Here is a 22,624-nt window from a genome sequence, read left to right on the forward strand (position 1 = left end):
TGTTGTTCAGATTACAGATGTATATTTAATTTCGAAAATAATATATATATAAAAATAAATAAACAGGTCATCCAATAAAATATTCTTTATTTTATTTTATTATTTTTTTCTATATAAATATTTTAAATTATTGTTAGATAATTAAATAAATAAATAATTAAATAGATAAATTTTAGGTTTCCACAGCTACCTTCCTCAGTCACTCCAACCAAGTCAATCTGTTTCCCTTCTTTCTGAGAAGAAAGGTTCAAATTCCGAAAGTCAAACATAATTGGACTATAAGACTTCATCCAATCCACCCATAATACCATGTTATACCCTCCTAAATCCAACAACCTCACATTGAAAACAAAAGTATGACCCTGCATCACCCATGTAAATCCAACACATTTAAACTTGCTCACCATTTTACTGCCATTGGCAACAGTAATAGCCAAAGGAGAAGCTTTAACAATTCTACATCCTAACTCCTTTGCTATTTTAAAGTCTAAAAAATTATGGGTACTCCCACTGTTAATTAAAATGACCACAAATTGATTCCCCACTTTACCCTTAATTTTTAGTGTGTTAGGAGACACACTCCCATCCAAAGCATCCCCCATTTTATATATCATTACCTTGTCCTCCCATTCTGATGTGAGACATGTTTCCGTGTCTTTCAAAGGAGTTTTACCCCACGTCTAGCCTAAGCTGAGCTCTTCACCCCCTTAAGCTTCGAGCGTCCTCGCTCTCACACCGTACTGAGGGAGTGTCCTGCTCTGATACCAATTGTAATGGTCAGGTTCCAACCACTAGAGAAATTGTCTACTTTGGCCGTAAGCCTCACGGTTTTTTCCCATAGGTGGAATGGAGAACTTCCCAGGAGGTCACCTATCCTAGGATTTCTTTCAAGCGAGCACGCTTAACCCTAGAGTTCTTCCAACTCTCTAGGCCATTCCACCAAAAGGCGCCTAGGCCATTCTACCAAAAGGCGCCTCTAGTGATTAGTTCCTCTATTTTATATATCATTACCTTGTCCTCCCATTCCGATGTGGGACGTGTTTCCTTGTCTTTCAAAGGAGCTTTACGCCACATCCAGCCTAAGCTAGGCTCATAAATGTAACACCCCTCACTCGTCTACAGTGTAGCTGAGCAAGGCATGCTACATTCGGTGCCGGAACAACCTATCCTGTCTTGTCGTGTACAATATTAATTTAATTATATTATCTTACGTGTATAATTTTTTTTTTCTCATATCTTATTTTCATGGAGACCCAGACAGAGTCTCCTCTGTTTTATTAGTGCATAGCGGGTTTCCTTATTTACCTGTTAAAATCCCATATCCATATCATTTTCCATAAACCATGTCATGTCATCATAATACCCATAACCATTTCAAGTAACTAAAATATTTCATTTCATTCATATAAAATTCATACATTCATATAAAATTTAATACAATAATTTACAAATTATTTACAATCACAAAATGATTTACATCTTTTACTTATACACAATAACCAAAATGCAAAATCTAAATATACATGAGCCCTACCAAAATGGACTGCTGAGGTGACAACCTACACTATAGCATATCTGATCAAAATCTTGTCTAAGCTCTACTGCTGCTGCTGTTGCTGGTACTGATCTTCCATACCTACGTGTGGTAAGAACCAACGCGCTAAGTATATTGCTTAATGGTGCATAAATTGAAATAAAAATAACTAAATAATTAAAATAATTATTCCACGTATAACTTTATAAAGAAATATAGATTTCATAAGTTTATAGAACTTTGGAAGCAATTAAGTTAATTGAGATTTTTTTTGTTCATTTATTTCATGTTCAGTCTTATTACTTATACCTGTGATCTTTTCATGTACTTATTTAAATTTAAGGTTTATTACTGATATCTGTGCCCAAGTATCCTATGACAGACTATAAAGACTATATACATGAGAGTATACTAGTTAAACATCCGTATGTCTAACATGTATACATCTGTCATGTCAAGCACAAGGCCAGCAGGCAGGCATAAAGCTAGAAATAAAATCAGGCACAATAGCCAATGGGCAGGCATAAAGCCAGTAGAACAACCATCTTAGACATATATTGTCTATCAATGATTATTCCTGTAGGCAGTACTACAATCTATAGTCCCTAATTGGTATACCAATCGATCCATGCTATATAAATAAGTCTAGGTGTACTTTGGGCAAATTAGTATTATTAATTACTTATGATCTTATCATTTCATGTCATGCACTATTAGTGCTTTATAGTAGTTTCATGTCAATTTATAGTGGAAAAATAGGTTCCCTCTTCATTTTTATGTAACTTATACATTTAGCAATTCATATAGGTAATTTACATGTCATGTATCAAATAATATATTGAACCTTTCTTTAGGTCCAGATTTAGTGTCTTATCTTCTCCTAGCAAATTGGCCAAGATGTGGCCATTGTTTGGCTACACTTCCTTCATGGAAGTTGTCTCTCTATGTCTTGTCTTTGTTTTTCTTTTTGAATCATATCATTTGGAGTTTTAGAACTCAAGTTATGGTCAAATAAACAAAACTGGTTCCTTAACTCACTCAAGTTTCAGAACCAAGCAGATTCTGGAGTCAAATTTTTTCTAATTATTTGAACATGTTACAGCCACTTTTGAGCCTAATATTCTTCATAGAAGTTGTTGCCCTATGTCTTATGATTACTCAAAATTTTGAATTACAATTTTTCAAGTCTTGTAGAATTAATTATAGCAAATTAACTGGCCTGGACTCAAGTGCCCTGTGTCGATAGGATTCTAGATTCAGGTCAATGGCTTTGACTCTCATTTTAGGATTCTTACACTCAGATTTTGAGAAATGTTTCTAAATCAAAGTTGAAGCCATATCTCTTAGGTTTTCAGAACAGTTTGGTTCATCCCATTTGGGATTTCCTAGTGAAAGTTATGAAATAAATTCTATTCTGGGGTCAGGTGGTAGTTGAGGCAAATTCTAGGATTTGGTATACTAAATTTTTCTAACAATTTGACTTAGTTCCCTTGGGTTCTGGGTTCTGGTCAAAACATCAATATTATAGATCTATGTCTTATAAAAATTTTGGCACTAGTTTCATTGCTTTTTCAATTTTGTAGACCAAGTTATGGCATTTTTACCAAAATTGGTCGGGTAAGCCTATGTCCAGTAATTTCTGGACAATAAGGTTCTAGATAGTTTTGTGTCCCATCTTAGGCTAGCAATTTGGTTTGGTTAGAGGTATTTATGGGTTCTGTGTTCTTCATAAAAGTTGTAGTTCTATGTCTAAGCTTTCCAATGGTATAAAATTTAGGTCATTTGGACCTGTCTAAAGGGAGTTATGGCCAAATAAACATATACTGTTCATTTAGTTATTTTTCTGGATTTAGGGTATGGTCATTCGGATTGGAACAGTAATTTGATCAAGTTTTGGATAAAATTTGGACATCATCTCTTCATGAAAAAATGGGGCATTTTGACCCTAGTTTCATCTCCAATTGTCCTCATACCAATTGGAGCAACATAATTCAAGTTATGGGAGTTCAAACATGCTGGACCCATAGGTCCAAAATTCCTACATGAAAAATTAACACTCCCAATTCAATTTCTCCCAACTCCCAAACTTCAATTGACATCCATAGCACTTCTGATAGTCAAAAATTCATCTCAACATCATCAATTTCAAGTAATAACACCAAAGCCCCAAAGTTAGGTCAAAACTCTAACTTAAAGTTTCAATCACAAGCATCCTCAAAGCAATTCAACTTCTAATGTATATAAGTTCATCAATCAACATCACTAACTAATTTAAAACCATCAAAACCATTAATTTCACACAATCATCATGGCTGCCAAAAATCAAGTTTCCATATACTCAAGGTTTTCTTTTAATTTCATGAAATTTACACTTAATTTGGCATGCTTATACTAGTTAAAGAAGGAAAGAGACTTGTTTAGTGCACTAACCTCTTGATGATCACTTCTTGACTTGTGTAAACTTTGAGATTTCCTCACTTCTTGGCAGCCAAAGTCTTGCTTAGGGTGTGGGAATGATTTTTAGTGAAGTGGACCTAGGGTTTTATGGGGAGAAAAGGGAGGAAATTAAGCTTGAAAGCTTGAAAATCAATGGTGGTATGGGAGCTCAAATGGTTCGGCTAGATGGAGTTCAAGAGGAAGAAGATGACTTTTTAATAAGTTTTTGTCTCTTTTTAACTCTCTTCTTATCCCTTTAATTAGTTGTTAAATTCCCATTGGTCAAAATTTTTAAATGATGTCATAATTCACATTGAATTTTCTTTATTTTTCTTTTCCATTGCATATTTCATGTTTTTCATTTATTTTATGTGTTTTAATCTCTCTCATTTTAATTGACATTAAGGTCAAAATTCAACTCTGTAGTTAAAATAACTAAAATGCCCTTCACTAGGCTTATCGGTTATTTTTGGTTTGTACCGATTAACTAATTTTTCTGAATTTTTCTTTAACATTTTTAATGTCATTTAATCTTCATAAATCCTCTAATTTAGTCCCAAATATTTATGTCACAAGGTTCCTTGCGGGTCTGGGATCAGCAACTGTCTTCGCAGTCACTTCCCAGTACGGTCACCCATCGTCGTGACCCCGGCTAGTTTAACCGAATTGTACTTCACTTCTTTTACTTTTCTTTAATTTTACTTAGTCTTTATTCAGTCAATTTATGTTTTCTCACTCTAGTTTGAGTGTAGTTCGAGACATTCTTGCTGTTCGAACAGACTTTAGTCATCGGAATAGTAGAATGTACGAACTACCTAAAGTGAGGGCGTTACACAACTCCTGTCTTATTTCAACTTTATCCTCCTGATTCTTTCTTTGATTTGACTCAATCAATTCCTCCAATCTTGCAGAATTTCTATCCACTGTAGCATGCACCTCCCTATTCATTTCCTGGAATCTCGATTCCCAAGTTTGCATGCGTTCTTCCAGAAGTTGAATCTTAGGGTTTTCCATCACCTGTTTCTTCTTTGCCAGCTTGCTTTCCTTAACAAACTCAGCAATCGTCTGGTCCCCGAACTCTAACAACTCTGCTACCAAATTGTCAGGTTCTCGGTTCATGAACCTAACCCAGCTACCATCTCAATCAGTAATTGAAGAACAAAATAGAGAATAGAAGAGAAGATAGAAAGAAGAAGATAGAAGAAGGAGATAGAAGCAGAGAAAGAGAGAGTCTAGAGAGAATAGGAAGAAAGAGAGAAAATGAAATTTTATTTCATTAATTCTTTAACTGTACAACTATACTGTATGTATATTTATATAGTTGCTATACAAGCAATTATAGCATTCCAACTCAGCTCAATTAGTTACACTCTTCCCGCTCAACTCAATCAATTACAACAATTATAACTACTCCAGTCAACTACCCCAGTCAGCTCCCTAGCACAAGTCACAACACCCTTACACCCATTAAAAAAAAAAAAATCAGCATTAACATTCTTACACTCATATAGAGACTTTAAAAACATTGATATATCAACATGATGTTGGTATCAGTTTGAAAAACAACAAAAAAAGGGGGGAAATTGGATAACAATGTCAAAAGAGAACGAAACTTTGAGAAGATTTAATATTACATAGAGCGTCTAACAAACTTAAATGGTAAAAAAGGATCCATCTAATCAACTCAATTAGTTTGGAATATATGTAGGACAGGTGTAATCATTTTTCACAACTTAATACCATTGTCATTCATTGTAGAGTGACTTTGAACTCTAAGAGGCAAGGAATCAGTTGTAGCAGTTTTGGAATTTATGACTTTCTATTGGCTTATGATTTCTAGGACTCTGTTCAGTCGGTCAAGATTGTATAATTATATTGAAGATTCATGGTGGGAGCTCCAAATACCACTAAATGGGGCTGAGGTATTGAAACCTTTGTTCTGCTTAATTTTCACGCATTGAAGCATTAACAACCTCTTTATCCTTTAGGTCTTCTAGACAATTGGCTACACTTATGTCATTGATATTCAAGATTTGATCGCAGTGTTTTGTTGTGATTATACTTTCTAAAGATTATGGCCCAGTAAATGAATGGTCCAATTCAATCAATGAAAAAGAGGTGAATTGCAATGGTCTAGAGACTAGAGGAGTATCCCTTACGGCGTATGCTTTTTAAGCTTATTCGCCTTTGATGCCATTCGTCATAATTGCTAAAAAAGAATGGACAGAGATTGTCATGATCAAGTTTTCTAGTGTATGAGTATTTATGAATAATAAAATCTATCAAATTTATTGTGTTTTGCTTCCAAGAAATTATTTCCTAGCAAGGAAAGGAGATCAAAATTTAGGTGTTTGTTTCCCATTTGATAATGGATTACTATACAAAGTGGAATATGCCTTTTCTCCAATCCACGTACGGTTTTCTAATTTTCTTTAGCCTTAGTCGGTGACTGAAAGCCTATATATAAGTAGAATCAGAATTGAAAACCCAAGAAACGAAAGCAACCCTTGTAGTGTTTTCGAGTCGTAAACCCTTCAAAAACCCTCTCACAAAGCATCTTTCGGTTGGAGTTAAAAACAACCCTCTTTTGTTTCCCATCACTGCATTGCTAAAAACCAGTGCTTTAGCCTCTCTCCTCTTCTCTCTTTTTCCGTTTTTGTTTGTTGAATCAGTGATACGTAGTAGTGATAATGGAGAAGGTATTGGGAAGACAGGGCTCGGTTGTGGTGGGAGATCAGAGGAGGCCAAAGACAAAGATAGTGTGTACGTTAGGGCCTCAGTCAAGATCTGTTGATATATTGGAGCGGCTTTTGAAGGCTGGTATGAGCGTTGCTCGCTTCAACTTCTCTCATGGAACTCATGCCTATCATCAAGAAACCCTTAACAATCTCAGAACTGCCATGAACAACACTGGCATTCTTTGTGCTGTCATGTTGGATACTAAGGTACTCTACTGTTTATGGTATGGCTACTTTAGGTCTGTTTATTTGTCTTTTTCTTATTGCTTGCCTCACAATTAACGTTTCTGTTTTACGGGTTTTACTTCTCTTCGTTTTTAATTCTGTAATCTTTTCCTTTTTAGGGATTAATAGCCCTCTTTGGGGTGGATTTGTCTGCTTGTTTTAAATCTGAAAATCTACAGTGCTCGTGGTTGATCAAATATATTAGAAAGAGTTTATTGATGAAGCAAGTTGCTGTTTTCAACTCAAATTAAACAGATAATATATTTTGGCCTTATGGCTAAAACAATATACTTGTTTTGATCAAATATTTCAATTGTAAATAAAGTTCAAAGGTACAAAGTACAGAAGAACCTCTTTTCTTTCCATCCAAAATTCTCAATATGTCGTGTCTACCCATATGAATTTGGTTCGCTGTAGCCTGTAGGAACCCTATCACAAAGCATTATTCTTGGTATAAACCTAATTTAATTGATATTTGGACAGCTTTTTAATTACCTTTCTTGGATTCCAAAACTTTGGTTTAATATTCTGTGCGTTTATGCTTTAATTTTTAGCTTTCATAAAAGTTTTAGCTACAAAATAAGGAACTTGATTGATGATGCTGTATTAATTAAATTGGAAATATTACAGGGGCCAGAAATTCGAACAGGGTTCTTGAAGGATGGGAAGCCTGTACAGCTAAAGCAAGGCCAAGAGATTCTTATCTCTACTGATTATGGCTTAAAGGGTGATGAGAATATGATCTGTATGAGCTACAAAAAGTTGGCTGAAGATGTCAAGCCAGGAAGTGTTATTTTGTGTTCTGATGGCTCAATTTCACTAAGAGTTTTGGCTGGTGACAAGGAAAATGGACTTGTCCATTGCCGCTGTGAAAATTCTGCTGTTTTGGGTGAGAAGAAGAATGTCAATCTTCCAGGAGTAATTGTTGATCTGCCTACCTTAACAGAGAAGGACGAAGAGGATATCCTGCAATGGGGAATTCCAAATAAGATTGACATGATTGCGCTATCCTTTGTTCGCAAAGGTTCAGACCTGGTAGAGGTCAGAGAGCTACTTGGAGAGCATGCAAAGAACATCCTTCTTATGTCTAAGGCAAGTTAATCATATCTAAAATCTTATAACCAGCAAATTTGCATTCAGCGACATCAGAAACTTTATTTCTATAGGTATGCTCTTGAAGAAACAATGGCATCAACTTGTATATTTTTGCAGGTTGAAAATCAAGAAGGGGTCATGAATTTTGATGAGATCCTTATGAATTCGGATGCATTTATGGTGGCACGTGGTGACCTGGGAATGGAGATTCCAATTGAGAAGATATTCCTAGCTCAGAAGCTGATGATCCACAAGGCTAATTTACAGGGGAAACCGGTGGTAACTGCAACTCAGATGTTGGAGTCCATGATCAAGTCTCCAAGGCCTACTCGAGCTGAAGCTACTGATGTTGCCAATGCAGTTCTTGATGGTACTGATTGTGTGATGCTTAGTGGAGAAACTGCTGCTGGAGCCTATCCTGAACTTGCTGTTCAAACCATGGCCAGAATTTGCAAAGAGGCTGAGGACTTCATAAATTATGGAGATCTTTTTAAGAGAATTATGGAAAATGCATCTATGCCCATGAGCCCATTGGAGAGTTTGGCTTCCTCAGCAGTAAAGACAGCAAACAGTGTCAAAGCAGCTTTTATTTTAGTACTAACTAGACGTGGAAACACAGCAAAGCTGTTGTCTAAGTACCGACCAAGCATGCCAATTTTGTCCGTGGTTGTTCCTGAGATTAAAACTGATTTCTTTCAGTGGTTATGCAGCGATGAAACTCCAGCTAGGCATAGCCTTATTTACAGGGGTCTGGTGCCTGTTTTGAGTTCAGGCTCTGCAGGAGCTTCTCATAGTGAGTCTACAGAAGAAACAATTGAGCAAGCCTTACAGTATGCTAAGGAGAAGGGATTTTGCAACCCAGGAGATTCAATTGTTGTACTGCACAAGATTGATATTGCTTCTGTCATCAAAATCCAGTTTGTATGGTGATGATACCGTGAACAATTCGGGTCAAGAGTGTTCTAGATTTTGCAAGTTTCTCTTTGGTTTAATTAGTGTTGGAACTATGTTAATTAAATGATTTCTGACGTGCGTTCTAGTTATAAAAAATTTAAATGAGCATCTTTATAATTTCATTTTTTTTTTTCTATCTTCATGTAGGGTGAGATCCGTCTTCTCGTTTCATTAAAACAGGATTTATCCCAGATGGAAACCAAGATAAGTAAATTTGCCATATTCTTCCTGCAAAGACTCCTACTAAGTAAAGATAATAGTATTTATGATTTTTGTTTTCCATGGTATATCACTTGTGCAAGCAATCAATGGATGAGATGTTTAAATCCTATATACAATAAAAGGATTGTTTTCCTCTTAGCTAACAAAATTCAAACTGTAATACTAGTTGGATCTTGCGATGAAAGCGAAAAGAGGTTTTCAGTCCTAATTAAAGCAGAGGAACCAAATAAAGAAATCCAGCAAAATTGCATTAATTCTTTCAACAACACCAAATTCTTCAAAGGGGATATATGTTTATACATAGTAGGCAAATTCCTTAATGAAGAACTGAACAAACAAAAAAAAAGAAGAAATATCTAAAAGCAGCAAGTATGTTTATACATACAATACAAGTATCTTCAAGTTTCATCTGTATAAGAAGGATTTCCTGGCCTGGTTGCTGTGGAAGGTGGTGAAGTAGAACTTCCACCATTTTGGGATGTTGAAAAAGAAAACAATCCTTCGAAAGGCCATGGGACAGGGATCCAATACCTTCTCCCATTGCCTATTTGCTCCCCTCCAACTCCGTCTCCCGTGCCTGTTGTAGCATCATTGCTTCTCGAGCCATTTGCCTGAATCTTGGAATCATCACAGGGCATTTGGAACCTGCAAACTGGGCAAGAACCATGAATCTCCAGCCAAGGAAGAATACACCCACTATGGAATTTATGTTTACATGGCATCTCTTTCGCTTCATCCCCAAGTTCAAACTCCTCTAGGCATACTGAGCACTGCAAGCTCTGCTCAACAGCAACAGTTGGCATTGCTTGAACTGCTTCCTTCTGTGCAGGAGGGGTCCCATAGTGGTTAGGATCATTCTCCGATAAATGCTGCAGCAATAAATCCAAACCAGGTCCTATAAGATAGTCCCCTAAAGAACTTGCCATATTTCGAATTGGGTTTTCTGATTGGTTTACATCAAAAGAACCTTGAAGAACTAAGGCCTCTTCATTGAAAGGATTAACCAAAATCATACTGTTACTATTGTTATTACTACTATTAGTAGTACTCTCTCCATTATTTTCAGAATTCTCTGAACCCGAACGAAGATCTTGAAGCATACCAAGGATTGAAGCCTGGCTTCTCCTTCTCGGCCTCCTAAACAAGGATCGAAGCTCTCTCTCAAGTTCACCATTTTCTTCCTGTGCATTGCTGCTGCTGCTTCTGCTATTCTCTTCTTGAGCTCGTGCACGAGAAGGACCTAAACCACCCATCAAACCAAACAAGATTGGAGCCCACAGAGAGAATGCACGTTCTGATCCAAAATCGATACCATCGTTATTGAGTTCTCTTGTGCTGTCCATTTCTTCCACAAACCCATTGTCACAGAATGGGCATTTAATCTCAGCTTCCATGACTGGGGTCACCATCCTAGAGCACATGTGACACCAGTATCGATCAACCATTGCATCCCCCATCCCCCTTTCTCTGTGAGACAACCTTATCAAATTAATAATAATAATAATAATAAAGAATCAGCAGAAACGAAAACAAGAAACCAAGATATAAAGACGAAGCAGAAAAACCAACTCAAAGCAGTTTCTTTGAATGTCCAAGAAGCAAGCAACACCCAAATTTCAAACCATGATTCTGGTTTATGTATGTCCAATGATACTCCCCAAACAGGGTTTTGTGATTCTTTAAGAAAGAATCTACTTATATAGGATTATCTTCTACATTCTAGTAACCAAAATAGAGAGGATCATCTGGTAAAGATGATTTACACCCTCTTCAATATCTGAATGTAGTTTCCAGAATACATAGGAAAAGAAGCAATCTGCAATTCTTGTCATATCAGAAAGACAGATTTTTCATTTTTTTTTTACCGCATTAGTTCCCTTATGAACACAACCAAATAAAATAACTGTTGTATGAAATAAAATAAACAAGAAGAAGAAGAAAACAAAAAAAGAAGAGAAGATGGTCAGAACATCATTTTTGCACCTTGTGGACAGAGGATGTGGTTTTGCTTGACGATTATCTTCTCAGGCCTGCTGTTTCTTGTAAAATAATCATGGTAGTTGGTATAGAAAAAGGAGAGAAAATGAATGGCGTCCTCTCTTTTTTATCTGTAAACTTTTGTACTTTTTATAGATCAATGATTTTGTTACCAATCATTTCATTTGTACAGTTGTAGTTTGATTTGATTAGGATTAAATTATTCTTATTTTTATATGGAAGGATTTTTTTGGTGGTTTGCTTTTCTTGCAGGAGTGTGTCCCATTCTTCCATCAAGAAAAAACAGGAGTGTGCCCCATTGGATGGTATTGTTTCCTTTCACTTTATTATGAGCGAAGCTCAACGCCTCTTATTTATATGTAAGAGTTTTTTTATTTGAGAGTTAGATGTAAGAATTTTGGCTCCTTCGTCTATTATTCAGATTTCACAAATGGCATGTCGCATAGGCTAAAAAAAAAAAAAAGACATGTATCACAAGATTAAAAAAAAAAGATAGGTTATTGGAGAATATATATATAAAATAGATGAAAGAGTCAAAATTCTTACTCTAACTCTCCAATAAAAAAACTCTTACATATGAATAAGAGGCGTTGAGCTTTTCTCATAATATAGTGAAAGGAAACAATACCATCCAACGGGGCACACTCCTGTTTATATATATATATATATATATATATATAAAGTAAGAAGGTATTTTAAAAATTTGATAAATAATATATTTTTTATAATATTATTATGTAATTAATATGTGACATTCTCATTCTCTTTGAGTTTGAATTAATTTTTTATATACGAGTCATAGACATTATACTCATTTTACTCTTTAATGAACTTAGATTTTTAACAAAAAAAAATAATTGTTGTTCAATAATTATGGGTATTAAAGTATAAATATGAAAGTGTAAATGGAAATAATAAAGTTAAACATGTATATGATCATAAACTGAAAATGAAATTGAAAGTTCAATCGATAAAAATTAAATATAATTAGAATAATTTTTTAAAGTTAAATAAAATTGTTAAAAATTATATATATATATATATATATATATATATATATATATATATATATATATATATTAGAAAAGTATTCTCAAGAGTCTAATACGTGTTATTTGCTACAGAGTTAATATATGACATTCTCTTCTATAATATTATTACGTGATATTTTTTATTATATATAAGTTATAAATTATTCAATAGTTACCTATTAATACTATAATAAGCAGCTATTATTATAAGGTAACTTATAATATATTAACGTATATTAATTACATATATTTACATCTATTTTATATATAGATAGATTTTAATTATTTCTATTATGAATTTTTTAATAAAAGTTTGAGACATAAAAGTAATAAAATAAATTTTAAAATAATTAATAAAAAATTTAAAACATTACATTATTTTTATATATTAAAATTAAAAGAATTAAAATTATTAATAGTCACGTGCATTAGCATTATATTTTTCTCTGGTGTTGCCCTATAAACTTTGAAATCTATTATATTTATATCAAGTGACAATTTTGAATTGAATTTATTGATAACAATCTTTTCCGTATTTCTTAAACAATTATGATATCTAATTGTTATATAATTTAATTTTTTAAATATAATTCTTAATTAATTTGATCTTTTAAATATAAATAATGAAAAAGTTTTAATTGCTCAATATAATTATCGTTATGAGAAATTAATGATTGAATTTAAAAAAAAATATTTATAATTATTAAAGGTAATATTATCCATTAATTTTAAATTTTTTTAAATAGGAAGGTTAATATTAATTTTTTATATATTTTTTAAATAGTTATAATATATAATTACTAAATATAATTATTATTTTTTAATTTTAAAATATCAGTAGCAGTAAAATTTAAATTTATATTTATTTTGAAGGACAATAAAAAATATTTAGTATAATATTTTTAAAAACACTTGCTATAATTAATGATTTGCCAACTTAATATAGTTAATATTTCATTTAACCATAAAAAATTAAGAATAATATATCATTTAAAATCATTTTAAATTAATAAAATCATTTAAAATTATATTAAAAAAAGTAGTCACACGGAATACTTAAAAATTTTTCCTCTTTCTTGCTTTTATATATTTAATAAAAATTACTAAATATAGTTATCATTGTGAGAAATTAATAATTAATTTTTTTTTTAAATTATGTTTAATTATTAAAAGTAATGCCTATCTATTAATTTTATTTAAAGTTAATATTAAATTTTTTTATATTTTTTAAATAGTTATAATATATAATTATTAAATATAATTATTTCCCATCATAATATTTCTTAATTTTTAATTAGAAATGTTAATGACACTAAAATTAAAATTTATGTTTACTTTGAAAGAAAATCAAAATAATTTAATAAAATATTTTTAAATACATATACTACAACTATATTTAGTATTTAATATTTTATTTAATCATTATATCATTTAAAATCATTTTAAGTTAATAAAAGCATTTAAAATTATATTATAAAAAGTAGTCACGTAGATTACTTAAAAGGTTTACATTTCTCCTTTTTATGTATTTAATAAATTTTAATTTATTTTAATGTTACTTTATTTTAAAATAATTTAATAATAATAATAATAACTTATGGCCATTAAGATTACTAGTTGGAGAGTAATTATCAACTTGTTTTACTAAACTTTATGGCTAATATTTTAGAGTTTTAATATTTTAAATAACAATATTAAAATTTTTTCCATTAAAGAATAATTTTTTAATTAATAATAATTTAATGATTTAAATATGATATGAATTTTCTTTATCTATTTGCCTATAAATAGTTGATACTTTCAATCATTTGTCTTCATCTCATCAAGCATTTCTCTTCTTCTAATTGCTCTTAAATTTTCTTTTAATTTACTCTATTATTTTTATTATTTTTTCAAGAGTTATTAGTCTTTATTGATAAATTTTATGAATATTAATTTTTATTTTACTTTTCTCACTCTATTAAGCACTACAAAATTAAAATGAATTAGTTTTTTAAAAGGAGTTGAACTGACGTAAATTATGAATTATATTAAAATAAATCAAATAAAAATTAATATTATGTTATAGTCAATTAATATAAAGTCAACTTATATTCTCTATATAAAATCATTCAAATATACAATATGCATTTTTTTTTATATAGTTAATACAGTTTTTTTCCTAAAATTGAGGGTTACCTTTCATGTCTTCACTATACAGGGTTAGCAGTCATTTTTTTCCATTTCATTTTTATTTTTTTTTCATTAGATTATTTTCCTATTTTAGTTAAATAACTATTTTTTTTATAGCCGAAAAATTTTGAAGATACATAAAAATATAATTATATCAAAAATTGGACTACATGCAAAAATACTTGGAAATATTAGCCAAAGTCAAATAAAAAAAATTGAATGTATACAATAATTTGGTCAATGAATCAAATATTAAAATAGTCTAAATTTATAATCTTATCAGATTAGATAATAATTTAATGTTACTTAATTTATTTGACTAGTAGTATAAATAAATTTTAAATTATTTTTATAAATAAAATAATATTATTATATTTTAAATAAAGTAATTACATAAACTACAATTATTTTACGTTTAAAAAAAATTAAAAATAAACATTTTTAAATAATTATGCTATAAATCAATTTAAAAACTTACTATTAAAACAAAAGAAAATTTATTTAAATTAAATTAATTAAACAAAAATTTTAAAAAAAATTTAATTATATATATATATATATATACGCCCACACACACACTCTCGTATAGTATAGGTTATATCAAGTCAATAGAAAAAGACAACTGTATAGTTATGATTGTTTTTAAAAAAATAAATTTTAATTCTTATCTAACTACCAAAGCCGCCACGTGGTCCCTTTGAAAGTCAAGATTCACGTTATTTCTTGGTCTCCCAATAATAATGTTAATAAATGGTAAATTTTTTGTGAGCAAAAGAATCCAAACTTGCAGTTTTCATCATTCAGAATATGATGGAGGTTGAGATCTTCGCAAGTTCAAATGCGTAATCCCATTTCAATTAAGAACAGGTTGATTTAAGCCCAAGTCCTCAAGCTTGAATTGAGTCTCTTTCTTACAAAATTTAATTAGCAGACATTGCCGGAATATTATGCAGCTTTCAGAATTCCCTAAACTCAATCCCATGCTGCTAATGATAAAATATAAAAAGAGATAATCCGGTAAGCAGGGGTAGTAAATGAAATTTAATGGTATAAGATATATAGACTTGAAGGGGAATTAAGGAGCATAATTGATAATTGTCCTCTGATTTGAAAAATTGTACATGTCTGCATGTGTAAACTTGGAAAATATTTGTACAGGAGAAGAAGACTACCAGACTAAATTTCAGTTTTTCAATCTCAACATTGTATCACACTTCTTTTTCAGTACTTAAATTCTTAATGATTATTGCACTGTTGGCTGGACTTGCTTCCTATCTTCAAAAGCATTGAGAAGGAACCGGTTCTGATCCTGTTCAAAAATGGCTTAATGATCCTAGTGTTCATTCTCTTTGCCTTGTGAAAGAGACTATGCAAATTTTGGTTTGCTTCAGTTGTTGCTGAAGTCACAGAAACGGCAATTGCAATCTTCATTTTCTTTGCCTTCTCAAGGAAACTTTGCATACTATTACTTGCTTGAGCTGCTTCCACTGATCAACAATAGCAGTTCTTATTTTCTTATGAAGAAGTCTCTGTAAATGCATACTTTTTCCAGCTTCGTCCAGTGCCTTCGATTGTTCTATTATGATGCCTAGGCCTTTAATGTCAATCTCCAGAACATGTTCTATCTTATGCCAATCTTCTCCTTCCTCCCTCTTACACCTCTGCTCCAAATTTGGACACTGCCAGATTGAAAGATATTCAAGTGAGGTCAGGTGCTGCATTGCATTTGGCAAGGATGTAATATTCGGACAGTTCCATATTGACAGCTCCCTAAGTGACTTGAAGTTTTCGATCCACTCGGGCAGGGTCTGTAGACTAGGAAAGTCTAGTATGTGAAGATCCTTCAATGTAGTTATGTATTGCAGTCCCACAGGCAGAGAGGTGAAATTGGGGCAATGTGACATTCTCAAGGATCGTAAAGCATTGAGGTTTTGTGTACCTTCCTCCGGTAAATGAACCAAATCTGGGCAACCTTCAACGTTCAACTTCTCAAGAGCAGTGAGATGTTGTACTCCTGCTAAAGATGATAATGCCATGCAGTTCAAGATGGACAACTCTCGGAGGGAGATAAGACCTTGTATCTCTGGCAAGGATGTTAAGAGAGGGCAACCCCAAATGCCAAGAAATTCAAGACAAGTGAGATTGCTCAATCCCCACGGTAAGGAGACCAATTTGTCACACAACTCAATATGAATAGATTTTAAGTTAGCAAGGTTTTCTACCTCCCTTTGTAAAGAGCTAACTTCAGAAAATTCACATATTCGGAGGGAAGTAAGGGATGTTAGGCTTGGTAACGCCCATAGTAGCATCTCACTGCTATCCCTCAACTCCAATTCCTCAAGAGATGGAAGCCAGTGGGGCATGCTCCTCAACTTTGGACATCCCTTCACCACCAACTTCTTGATGTGGGCCAGTACTTCACCTTCATCAAAGTTTAGCCATTCTTCAAGGTTAGGCATATCACAAATCTCGAAATGTTTGAGAAATGGAAACCCTTTGGTAACACCACTTCCATAGAACTCTTTGCTAATGCATGTGACAGCATCCATACCTGTGATATAAAGAAACTTGAGAACAGGAAGCTGTCCAAGCGGCGGGAGCAATTCACAATTTTTGCAGTTCTTCAACTTTATCTCCACTAGCTTTGTTAGAATGGCATCCATCATCCAGGTAGGGAACTTCACACCCATATATCTTTTTAGGTGAAACCTTTTCAGATTTTCATGGGGCTTGAGGGCTTCTAGAACACTTTCAGGAACGTCAACCGAGTATCTTCCAATATAGTCATGCTCCCATGATAGTTTCAATAGAGAAAGATTGTGCTTCTGCTGCAATTTTGCTTTCATAGCTTCTCTTCTGTACGTGACATTTTCAAGCTTTTTAATAGCCAATTCACCTTTGAGATTCAGTAACTTCAACTCTTCCAATCTATAACCATGCTCCTTGCCCACAATAAACTGCGATAGCGTTTGTAGGGATGTTAATTTTCCAATTCTAGGAGGCATCTTTAATAGCGAATGACAATGATCAATAACGATATGCCTTAGGCTAATCAAGTTTCTTGTCATTTTGGGCATTTCTTTGAGTTCAAAACAATGGGACAGATTCAAGGTCTGCAAATTTACTAGGGAGCTCAGGGATTCAGGCAATGCTTCAATATTAGTGTGTGAAAAATCTAGGAATCTGAGATGTATCAACTTGCCTATGGAGTTAGGCAAATTTTTTATTTCAGTGCTACTTAAAATCAACACATGCAGGCACCTGAATGCAGAGAAAAGGGTTCGAGGAACCTGTACAGCCTCCTGCCTTTCAGTCAATGCAAGAAAGGTATGCAAATTCTTTGCTTTGTACAAGCATTTTGGGATTTTCAGCATTCTTGCGTCGCAGACCAGCGATATGTGACGAGTTCTTTTTGGGATGATCTGCCTTGAGCCTGCCTCAAGAATCGAACACTCAACTCCAGCAACAAATTGAGCAAGATCATGCATAAGATCATGAATCTTGCAAGAAACAATGCTACCATCTTCATCTTCCTCTGCAACTTGAAAGAAAGATCTCCACAGCAAATAGTTAAAATAGTTGTTGCCTACATCTTCCAGCTGCTCATCAGCATCACTTGGTTCCACCAAGCCTTCTGCCATCCAAATTTGAATAAGCCTCTCTTTATTGATGTCATAATCTTTCGGGAATACTGCACAATAAGCAAAGCACCTCTTCAAATAAGATGGCAAGTGATTGTAACTAATTCTCAAAGCAGGTAAAATTCCATCGCGCTCTTGAGGTAGTCTCCACAGTTCATTGTCCTTGACATATAACCATTCTCGTTCCTCCCTTCTAGAGCGCATCAAGCTTCCTAGAGTTTTAATTGCCAGAGGAATCCCACCACATTTCTTGACAATTTCCTTTCCAATAGCAACCATTCTTGGAGTCTGCTCTGCTCCCCCATTTCCAAATGCTCGTTTTCTGAACAAAGTCCAACAATCATCATCAGATAGTCTTGCCAGATAACATGTTGGTAGTGAACCCATTATTGCTGCAACTCCTGTGCTGCGACTTGTAACAATGATTTTGCTTCCCTTTGCACCTCCTCTCAACAGAGTTCTCAAACGATCCCATTTTTCATAGTCTTCACTCCAAACATCATCCAGAACAAGTAGGAATTTCTCCCCAGCCAATCGTTCTCTAAGACGAGTTTGTAGAAGATCCATGCCCAAGAGATCACATCTTTCTTTTGTAGCAGCTTCTATAATCGCTTTTGTCAGCCTTGGAACATCAAAATCTTCAGAGACACAAACCCACATCCTCAATTTGAAACTATCTTTTACCTTGACATCATTGAAGGCCAATTGAGCAAGAGTTGTTTTACCGATTCCACCCATACCTACAATGGGAATTACAGAAAGATCTTCTCCATTACCCCAGCCAATCAACATATCTACAATCTCTGCCTTGTCTTTTTCTCTTCCAAAAACTTCTGACTCAATCACAAAAGAGTGTGTCTGTCGACACTCATTATCTTCCTTTTCCACATCTCTGATTCCCTCTCTAAAATGAAAATTCACTCTCTCCAATGCAATAGCTTTCAACCTCTTATTGATCTCCTTTATCATGGATCCCATTTTAACATGAAGAGCAACAGAATTGGGAACCTGAAGAAAGCTAGACACCCACCGATTTGTGTGATCCTGAGATTTCACCTTTTGCTGCAAAGCCTTAGTTGCAAACTCATCCAATACAGCATCAGCATCATAGACTGCATCTTTAAGCTTCATCAACCAGTTCCGCACTGCCTTATCCTTAACTTGGCGCTCCTCTGCATCATCAAGCACTGCTGCAATTGTACTTAGGGTACTCTCCAGCTCTTCTAGTTCCTTCTTAGCACCCAACCACAACTCATACTCTTCAAGTTTTGGAGAAGTTAACTTATCAAACAAAACCTGCAGAAAAGCAGTAAGGACTATTTCTGCCATTTCAAGAAAAGATTTAACCAAATCCCACAGAACACAAGGGTGCTGCTTTTGGCAGATGAAAAGAATAATCGATTGAAGTTTGAATTAAGGCAATGGCAATTGATCTTTTCAAAGTCAATCCTGATAAGAAAGTATTTGTCTTGCCTCCAACTAAGACGCAGCCAACTTTGACTTCACCCAAGTGACAAACTGTGAACTCCAATCAATAAAGTGATATGCGAGCTACGCTAAATGAAGGTTTTGTTTTTTTTTTTTTGGTCATTGAATGAGCTAAGGATAACAAGAGGGTTCGTTATTTGATTATTATCGAATTGAATACGATATTTAATTTGATTTAGTTAGTATTTTAAGAAGAAAAAAAAATAGATTTTCAATTGTCAGTTTGATTTTCCTTAATTTATAACCTAACTAATCAAATTTTTATAAATTAATATATAAACTTATTAATTTACTAAACATATATCATTTTTAATTATGTGAAGTGACAAGTTTTCCATATAAATTATAAGTTTATTAAAAATTACAAGTTTATTGCAAGCACTGAGATTTATAAAAAAAAAAAAAAAAAAAAAAAATACAAGGATGAACTGAACAATGAATTAATGCATTTGTAAACATAAATATAATGATAAATTAATGTCACGCAACCTAGAAATTACAGATTCAAGAACAAAATTATGAGAAGAAAAATAGAATTTGGAGAGAGGGAGAGAACTAAGAACATAACAGAGAAAGAATTCTTATTAATCTTATTACTCAGAATATATCATACAATGAACAGTTAAAGAAAAAAGCCATGCACACTGCACTTGACATGTGCCACAACTGCCACGTGTCCTATTCTTACTGAAAGACACACAACTACTCCAACAGCCTATCATAACAACCTTAACAACTCAATAGCTCTCTTGCCTTCACCTTCTTGATGCTCAGTGTTTCACTTCAATTCATACGACACCGTTTACACATAATAATTCTCCCCCATTAAGATTCGTTGTCCTCAAGGAAGAATGAAGGAAAACAAGCCTGCAACTGATTTGCAAATTCCCATGAAGCATATGCAGGAGAGTACCCCTTCCAATGCACCAACAATTGAGTTGCTGCTGAATTCTTCCTCTTAACCATTCGTCTGTCTAAAATGGCCTATGGAAAGGCATCTTGAACATGGGACATAGGTGGAAGGTTTAGCACAGTTGAAATAGAGGTTGTCCCAAGCTTGAGTTGCAAGACATAGAAAATGTCATGAATCTGAGCATCAGATGGAAAGGCCAATTTGTAAGCAACAGAACCAATAGTATCAACATTTTGATAAGGGCCATAATACTTAGGTTGGAATTTATGGTAGGATTTACAAATGGACAATTGACTATATGGCTGCAATTTTAAGTAAACCCAATCGCCAAGTTGAAACTGCCTTTCAACTCGATGCTTGTCATTGTGCATTTTCATTCGATGAGCAGCCTTGTGTAAATGAAATTTGAGAACAGAAAAAGCTTCTTTTCTATCATTTAAGAAAATGGGATTTGCCGATGTGGGATTTACCTAGGGTGTTACAATCCACCCCCTTATGGGACTCAGCGTCCTCGCTGAGGTTTGCCCACCATCGCCCAAGGTTGCACGCGGAGCGGCTCTGATACCACAAATGTAACGGCCCGGCCCACTAGTGATATTGTCCGCTCTGAGCCAAAAGCCCTCACGGTTTTAAAACGCGTCACTAAGGGTTCTCCGGTGTTTTGCCGATGTGAGATTTGACTAGGGTGTTACAGGAAGCCACTAAAACTATGAATGTGGTCAATCATTAGTCATACACCGTAAGTAGCACTAGAGGCATTTATTCACTACCTCATACTGGCCATTGGTATGAAGGTGATAAGCAGTAGAGATTTGCAATTGAACACCCAATAATGCAAAGAACTCTTTCCAAAAAGTACTCATAAACAATGAATCACGGTCATTGGTTGGTATTGGGAATTCCATGCATCTTATAAACATTACTGAGGAAGGCCTGTGCAACTTGTTTAGCTGATAGTGGGTGGGGCAAACTAATGAAATGATTGAACTTGGATAAATGATCCATCATTACTAAAATAATAGTCTTTCCATGAGATGAAGGAAGAGACTCAATAAAGTCCATGGTATTGTCTGAGAACAAAGTCATTAGAGGCTGCAATAAGCCAACTAAATTAGTAACATCTGGCTTATAACGTTGACAGATGCTACAATTTCAAATAAATTATTGCACATTTTTCTGCAAGCTTGGCCAATAAAGTATGGATGAAACGCATTTTGTAGTAACAGACATTCCCGAATGACCCCCCTGAAGGTTTATCATAAAAAAGACTCAACACTTTTTGCTATAGCTGAGGATTATACCCAGCCACCAATTTCCCATTTTGGCGCAACTTATTGTTATGCCACTAATAAGCACCATGAGAGCTATAATCATTCAACTTTTCCTTAATCAATTATACCAAGTGTGCATCATAGACCTAAGTAACAACTATTTCATCATACATGGAAGATGGTAGTAAAACATCAGTTAAAGTATGTAAAGAAACAGAAGGAATGCGAGAAAATGCATCTGCTACCATGTTATCAACTCCCTTTTTATATTTAATTTCATAATCAAATGGCATCATTTTAGCCATCCAAGCCTGCTGAATTGGAGTGCTTAACTTCTGATTGAGAAGATACTTTGAACTATGATGATCTGTCAAAATTGTAAAGTGCTTTAAATGCAGATAGTGATGCCTTTTTGTAACAATGAAAATGATATCAAAGAGCTCTCTTTCATATGTTGAAAGCAATTGATGCTTAGGTGAAAGTGCTTTATTTATAAAAGCAATAGGATGGGTGGATTGCATCAGTACACTTCTAATTCCCATACTCAAAATATCTGTCTCAACAACAAATTCTTTAGAAAAGTCTAGTAAGGCCAAAACAGGAGCTAAAACCAAAGCGTCTTTAAGCTGTTGAAGTGCATATTCAGCCTGTTCATTCCATGAAAAAGCATTTTGTTTCAATAAATCTGTAAGTGTTTGTAGTATCCCGTCAGGCCTAAAAAACTCTGTAATTGCTTCTAGGTCATCAACTTTGGCCATTGTTGAATAGCCTAAATTTTATTAGAATCTGTTTCCACTCCCTTGGCTGAAATCACATGGCCCAAATATTCAAAAGAGGAACATTCGAAAGAACATTTACTTTTCTTTACAAGCAATTGATTATTGTGCATGGCTTCAAAAACTTGTC

The 22,624-nt window shown here is 33.7% G+C and overlaps 3 protein-coding genes across 7 annotated transcripts; 1 reads left to right on the forward strand and 2 right to left on the reverse strand.

The window, feature by feature from the left end:
- The first annotated feature begins 6,301 nt into the window (after positions 1-6,301).
- LOC110659114 (pyruvate kinase, cytosolic isozyme) lies at positions 6,302-9,116 on the forward strand. The gene is made up of 3 exons (XM_021816970.2): positions 6,302-6,915; positions 7,564-8,025; positions 8,146-9,116. The coding sequence occupies exons 1-3, from the start codon at positions 6,661-6,663 to the stop codon at positions 8,956-8,958; spliced, it is 1,530 nt and encodes a 509-aa protein (XP_021672662.2). The 5' UTR covers positions 6,302-6,660; the 3' UTR covers positions 8,959-9,116.
- Positions 9,117-9,431: 315 nt separating this feature from the next.
- On the reverse strand, positions 9,432-11,343 carry LOC110659115 (E3 ubiquitin-protein ligase SIRP1-like). 3 transcript variants are annotated; one of them, XM_021816971.2, is made up of 2 exons: positions 11,188-11,343; positions 9,432-10,671 (listed from the first exon to the last, which is right to left on the reverse strand). In XM_021816971.2, exon 2 carries the CDS (start codon positions 10,659-10,661, stop codon positions 9,603-9,605), a length of 1,059 nt encoding a protein of 352 aa, XP_021672663.2. In that variant the 5' UTR covers positions 10,662-10,671; positions 11,188-11,343; the 3' UTR covers positions 9,432-9,602. The 3 variants fall into 3 exon arrangements, with proteins under 3 accessions (XP_021672663.2, XP_057998454.1, XP_057998455.1); XM_058142471.1 differs by having other exon boundaries at positions 9,432-10,683; positions 11,188-11,309; XM_058142472.1 differs by lacking the exon at positions 11,188-11,343 and adding an exon at positions 10,774-11,171.
- Positions 11,344-15,480: 4,137 nt separating this feature from the next.
- Positions 15,481-19,501, reverse strand: LOC110659116 (putative disease resistance protein RGA3). 3 transcript variants are annotated; one of them, XM_021816975.2, is made up of 2 exons: positions 17,696-19,501; positions 15,481-17,362 (listed from the first exon to the last, which is right to left on the reverse strand). In XM_021816975.2, the coding sequence occupies exons 1-2, from the start codon at positions 19,373-19,375 to the stop codon at positions 15,833-15,835; spliced, it is 3,210 nt and encodes a 1,069-aa protein (XP_021672667.2). In that variant the 5' UTR covers positions 19,376-19,501; the 3' UTR covers positions 15,481-15,832. The 3 variants fall into 3 exon arrangements, with proteins under 3 accessions (XP_021672667.2, XP_021672666.2, XP_021672665.2); XM_021816974.2 differs by having other exon boundaries at positions 15,481-16,827; positions 16,957-19,501; XM_021816973.2 differs by having other exon boundaries at positions 15,481-19,501.
- Between the last annotated feature and the right edge of the window lie 3,123 nt (positions 19,502-22,624).

The sequence above is a fragment of the Hevea brasiliensis genome, unplaced genomic scaffold (assembly GCF_030052815.1).
Source record: "Hevea brasiliensis isolate MT/VB/25A 57/8 unplaced genomic scaffold, ASM3005281v1 Scaf5, whole genome shotgun sequence".
NCBI lineage: Eukaryota > Viridiplantae > Streptophyta > Magnoliopsida > Malpighiales > Euphorbiaceae > Hevea > Hevea brasiliensis.

Excerpts from the sequence above, each read along its gene's own strand:
- LOC110659114 (XM_021816970.2), top strand. The coding sequence starts at position 6,661 with ATGGAGAAGGTATTGGGAAGACAGGGCTCGGTTGTGGTGGGAGATCAG. Across the intron at positions 6,916-7,563 it reads CTGTCATGTTGGATACTAAG|GGGCCAGAAATTCGAACAGG; the intron begins GTACTCTACTGT and ends GAAATATTACAG. Across the intron at positions 8,026-8,145 it reads ACATCCTTCTTATGTCTAAG|GTTGAAAATCAAGAAGGGGT; the intron begins GCAAGTTAATCA and ends ATATTTTTGCAG.
- LOC110659116 (XM_021816973.2), bottom strand. The coding sequence starts at position 19,375 with ATGGCAGAAATAGTCCTTACTGCTTTTCTGCAGGTTTTGTTTGATAAG.
- LOC110659115 (XM_021816971.2), bottom strand. The coding sequence starts at position 10,661 with ATGGGGGATGCAATGGTTGATCGATACTGGTGTCACATGTGCTCTAGG.